Source organism: Cyclopterus lumpus, chromosome 4 (genome assembly GCF_009769545.1).
Source record: "Cyclopterus lumpus isolate fCycLum1 chromosome 4, fCycLum1.pri, whole genome shotgun sequence".
In the NCBI taxonomy this organism is placed as follows: Eukaryota; Metazoa; Chordata; class Actinopteri; order Perciformes; family Cyclopteridae; genus Cyclopterus; species Cyclopterus lumpus.
The window spans coordinates 20,633,527-20,638,328 of NC_046969.1; the positions used below are offsets into that span (position 1 = coordinate 20,633,527).

General features: G+C 48.0%; 1 protein-coding gene across 1 annotated transcript; it reads left to right on the plus strand.

Annotated features, from left to right (window-relative positions):
• The first annotated feature begins 2,160 nt into the window (after positions 1–2,160).
• Positions 2,161–3,435, plus strand: foxe3 (forkhead box E3). The gene has a single exon (XM_034531296.1). It carries the CDS (start codon positions 2,161–2,163, stop codon positions 3,433–3,435), a length of 1,275 nt encoding a protein of 424 aa, XP_034387187.1.
• Positions 3,436–4,802: the final 1,367 nt, after the last annotated feature.

Below are 4,802 nucleotides of genomic sequence, written 5' to 3' on the forward strand. Positions count from 1 at the left end.
CCTTTCCATTTAATGCGTAGACCCTAATGTAGTCGCAGGTCAGCAGCAGCATCGTGGTGTTGCGCGGGGGCGACAACATCATTACACTTTGTATCGTAATGCAGAGTTATAACTGGAGCAAGGGGTTCACTGTGTGCGAAAAACCAAAACGTGCATGTTGGCACATGGATGCTCAGCATCTGTGACACGGGTGTGTAAGGGAGCGCAGAGGTGCAGCGAGGTATGGGGAGGCTCTGGTGGGGTAGTGGGGTGGGTTTAGAAGGAGAGGGGATTAGCAAGAGGCCGCAGGCCCCGAGGCAGAGGGCCCGTTTCCTGGCCTGAGCCCCTGTTTGTCCTGCCTGACCTGGCAGCTCTGGGGGCAGATCCTGCTTGGATACAGCCCCGCTCCCACGCCTGTCTGAAGCTGTTAGCCACTGGCTGTGAGTAGCTAGCTGGGCTTAGTGTTGTCTGAGCTGCGGCTGGGTCGGGAGGGGTCCTATCATCTGTGGGGGGAGGAGGGGGTGGGGGTCCAGCAACTTTGTGCTGGCGGTGTGAGGGTGACGGGGTAGTGACTTTGGTTGGATTATTGCCACCATATTTGTTCATATCAGGCCTGTCAGAGGGACAGTTGACCGTGAACGTCGTCTCTCTTTGTCTCGTCTTTGTCTCGTCTTTTGTTCTCTTAATCCGTTCCCAACGCATCGCTACAAATGGATGACAAACTAAAAGAAAAATACGAACTTAAAGTTTGTTAGCGAGGCGACTAATATAGAGCCCCCGTGCACTTTGGCGTACACTCTACCACATTCTTTCAAAAGATATTCCCTCATTTGTGGGTTTTTTCATTGATGATGGTGGAAAACACAGTCTCGCCATCTGGTTCCCAAAAGGTATTTGATGAAGAGGACATCTGGTGATTTTGAAGGCCGTCGCATATAATTCACATCCTTATCCTCATGCCAGTCAGTGACCACCTTACCCTGTTGTGCCACGCCTTCATTCAGGTGCACCTTTCATGTATTGCACATCCTCAGGTTAGTAAAAGTACATAAAGCGTGGTGCCACTATCAACGCGCCCTGCTGGGCTCAGCCCGGACCTCGTATCACTCACAACAGTCCACAGCACCGCCGGCATCAGGTCACCTCCCTGTGTATCTTACCTTTTGTAATTAACTTCAACCCTCTATTTGCCTAAATCCTCAACTAAAAGCACCACCGCATGATTGTGTTTGCAGGGTGTTGTCTCCATACCACTTGTGTGCAGAACTGTGTTTTTACTTAAAAGATCCGTAAGATAACACCTCTTCTCTCCGGCCCGGCTGGGGCCACTGTTTGATTATCGCTCTCCGAAAAATGAGAATGAAATGAGGGGATATTTACTTTTCCTCCCCAAAAGCTTTGATAGCTCAATTGCTTGTTTTCAGTGGCTTGTTATTATTTTTCAATTGGTGGATTGGCTGTTGGGCTTGGAGGAGCACGGAGCAGCTCTGCGAGTGTTGTTTCTGCCCTGGATATACACAGAGCTGTCAGTGAAAGCAGGGAGAGAGGAGAGATGGAAGGGGGTCGCGGTAAATCTCTGTCAGGGCCTTGATCATGAAAGGAAAGGATCTGATGATGCTCCGATGCCGTTTGACTCACCACAGATACAGTTAATGGGCTCCCCAACACTTTTTTCCTGAGCTGTCTTCCCCTGGATATGGCAAAAGGCTTCTTAAAAATTAAACTAAATAATAAACTCTTGCTTAAAACTGTCATATAGGACAGAACATAGACAAATACTCCATGACTGTGAGTTCATGTGATTCTACTGTCAAATACTGTCAGGGGGTGGGGGGGGGGGTTATTAAAACGTTGTTTGGGGTTTGGTCCTCCTGCCCCCATCGTCACAGGCGAGCCAGTGGCGTCATTCCTGCCTCGCTTTATAAAACTGTCAACGCCTCTCTCTCTCTCACCTGGACTGACACTCAGCACCCAAACACCAGAGCAGCACGGGGGGCTATTTCTGGCCAGAGCTTGGGATCAGTCCGCTAACTTCTTTCTTTTACGGGCATTTTCTTTTCTCCCCTCCTTCCCCCCCCCCTCCTTCCCCAAACCCCGCCCCCCCACCCACCCCCCTCTTATCTGATTATTTATTTTTATTTTATTTTTTGACAAGAACGAGGTCGTCACATTGTTTCTTTTATGAATCTGGCAAATTATTCTTACTTCTCTGGCATGTGCAACATGACCGCCGAGACGCAGCACTCGTCCGCCGAGGCGAGTCCCGTCGTCATGTCTCCAAGCGCGAGCCTGGACTCTCCGCCGCCGCTGATGCTGCAGGCCCGGTCGAAGGACAACGTGCTGATCAAGTCGGAGCCCCGGGGGAGCAGTCCGAACACGGAGGATGGAGCCGCTGCGGGACAGACGGACGAGCACCTGCCCACCGGGAGCCGCCGGCGGAAGAGGCCCGTCCAGAGGGGGAAGCCTCCCTACAGCTACATCGCGCTCATCGCCATGGCCATCGCCAACTCTCCCGAGAGGAAGCTCACCCTGGGGGGCATTTATAAGTTCATCATGGAGCGCTTCCCTTTCTACAGGGAGAACTCCAAGAAGTGGCAAAACTCCATCCGCCACAACCTCACCCTCAACGACTGCTTCGTGAAGATCCCCCGGGAGCCCGGCCGGCCGGGTAAGGGCAACTACTGGACCTTGGACCCCGCCGCCGAGGACATGTTTGACAACGGGAGCTTCCTGAGGAGGAGGAAGAGATTCAAGCGCACGGATGTGAGCACCTACCCCGGCTACATGCAGAGCTCCAGCGCGTTCACCCCGACCCCGATGGGCAGGCCCTCGTACCCGAACACCCTGTACGCCGGGATGGGCTCTGGTTACGGCTCTCAGCTGAACGCCACATCCCCGCATCCGACCATGCTGCATCACTACCAGACCTCCGCCGGGGTCGGCCAAGGGCAGCCGCGCAGCATGTTCAGCATCGACAACATCATCAGCCAGCAGACGGTGGTGCAGAGCGGCCCCGGGGGGGACCTCAACTCCCAGGCGCTGGGGCTGGGGCTAGGTTTGGGGCTGCACGGGGGAGGTGACCTGGGCGCCATGGCCTCCAGCTGCTCGGTCACCGGCAACGACCCGTCTGCGTGCTTCCAGACGCAGACTATCAACCCCTCGGCGAACATGCTGAGTCGAAACAGCGGGAATCTCCCATCCAACCTGGCAGCCGGGTACCCGTACTCCTCCTCGGGCTCTCCTCCGCACATGCCAGCCATGACCCAGTCCGGGTTCTCTCCGGGGAGCTCTCAGGTGTACTGCTCCGGCAACCGGATGTCCCTGCCGGCCCTGCGCCCGGGCTCCTGCGCCGAGCACACGGAGCAGCTGCTGGGCCTCTCCGGCCCCATGAACTCCTACAACAACACCTACATGAGACAAGCCAACTTTGCGTCAGGATTAGAGCGCTATATGTGAGACATTATTAGCACCACCAAATATATAAATCATTCAATCAATTATTGGCTTCTAAATAGTCACATATTACAGGAATAGGCCCTCAATGAGTCCATAAGAGGTGCGACACATACCAGTAATATCACTGGGCGTGACATAAGGCCTATATAAAATGCCTTTTTCATAAACGATCGATTTAAGTTCCTGAATGAAATGTATTATTTTTTTGCCAGGATAAGAAGAGACATATATATCTTGTGACACAAAATGACCGAGCCTCATGACAAAACATTCTCATTTTAAAAGCCATTTCGATGTAGATCGAGTTGTATGTATTTTTCTGTGCCACCTTTCGTTCATATATTGCCTGCGTTTCAGAGTTAGTTTTAACACGCGCGTGTTGCGTGTCGTTCAATTCAAGTCGGTTTTTTTCCATGTAAATAGTTTGTTGATGTATAAAAACTTTATTAAAAGAAAAGAGTGTTATCGTTGCTGACGACAGGTCGCCTTCAATAAATTCATTTTTTTTTTACAGTACAAGAAACGTTGTCTTTATTCTCGATAATTCAAATATTTGTCTGTGAAAACATACTTAATTAAATAATGTTTTCTCATTTGGTTTTAGTGCAATAGCCGGTTACAACAATATCAATCACTGAAACTGCTTTTTTTGTTTTGTTTAAATAAATCCACACACACACACACACACACACACACATATATATATATATATATATATATATATATATATATATATATATATATATATATATGCACACACATCTACTCAAAAAACAGCTCAATCTTTGAAACTAAACAGTCATGCAAAAATAAGACTGGGGCATTAAATTAAAGACAAAACGTGTTTTAAGAACAAATGTAGTAACATTGCTACACAATGTATGGCTACAAATAAACAATTATCTAAATAAATAAAAAATAAACAGATTAGTCATCACCACAACACATGATTTAAGATTGTTTTAGTAATTAAAATATGAATCACAGGAAATCAAGGAACACTATTAATCACACTTATTGACTGAATTAGTCAAACGGTGTACTAATGAAGCACAAATGTTCCCATCTGTTTACATACAGGCCATATTGTCCAAACTGAGAGAAATATTGCACCAACAACAATGACTAACTAATATGAATGTGTATTCACCTTTACAGTTTGGACTGGAGTATAAAAACAATCTTTAGCACAATTTTTATTTGTAAGTTATTTTCCTCATAATACATTTCTTCACTTAATTCCACCACGTTTTTTTTCTCAGACTGTGTTAATGAATTTCACTCATCTCTTTCCCTTTTTTCAGGATTATTTGATTCCAAAATGATACGTGTGAAAAGGGTTGTATGTTCCCAAAAATATTTTTCAA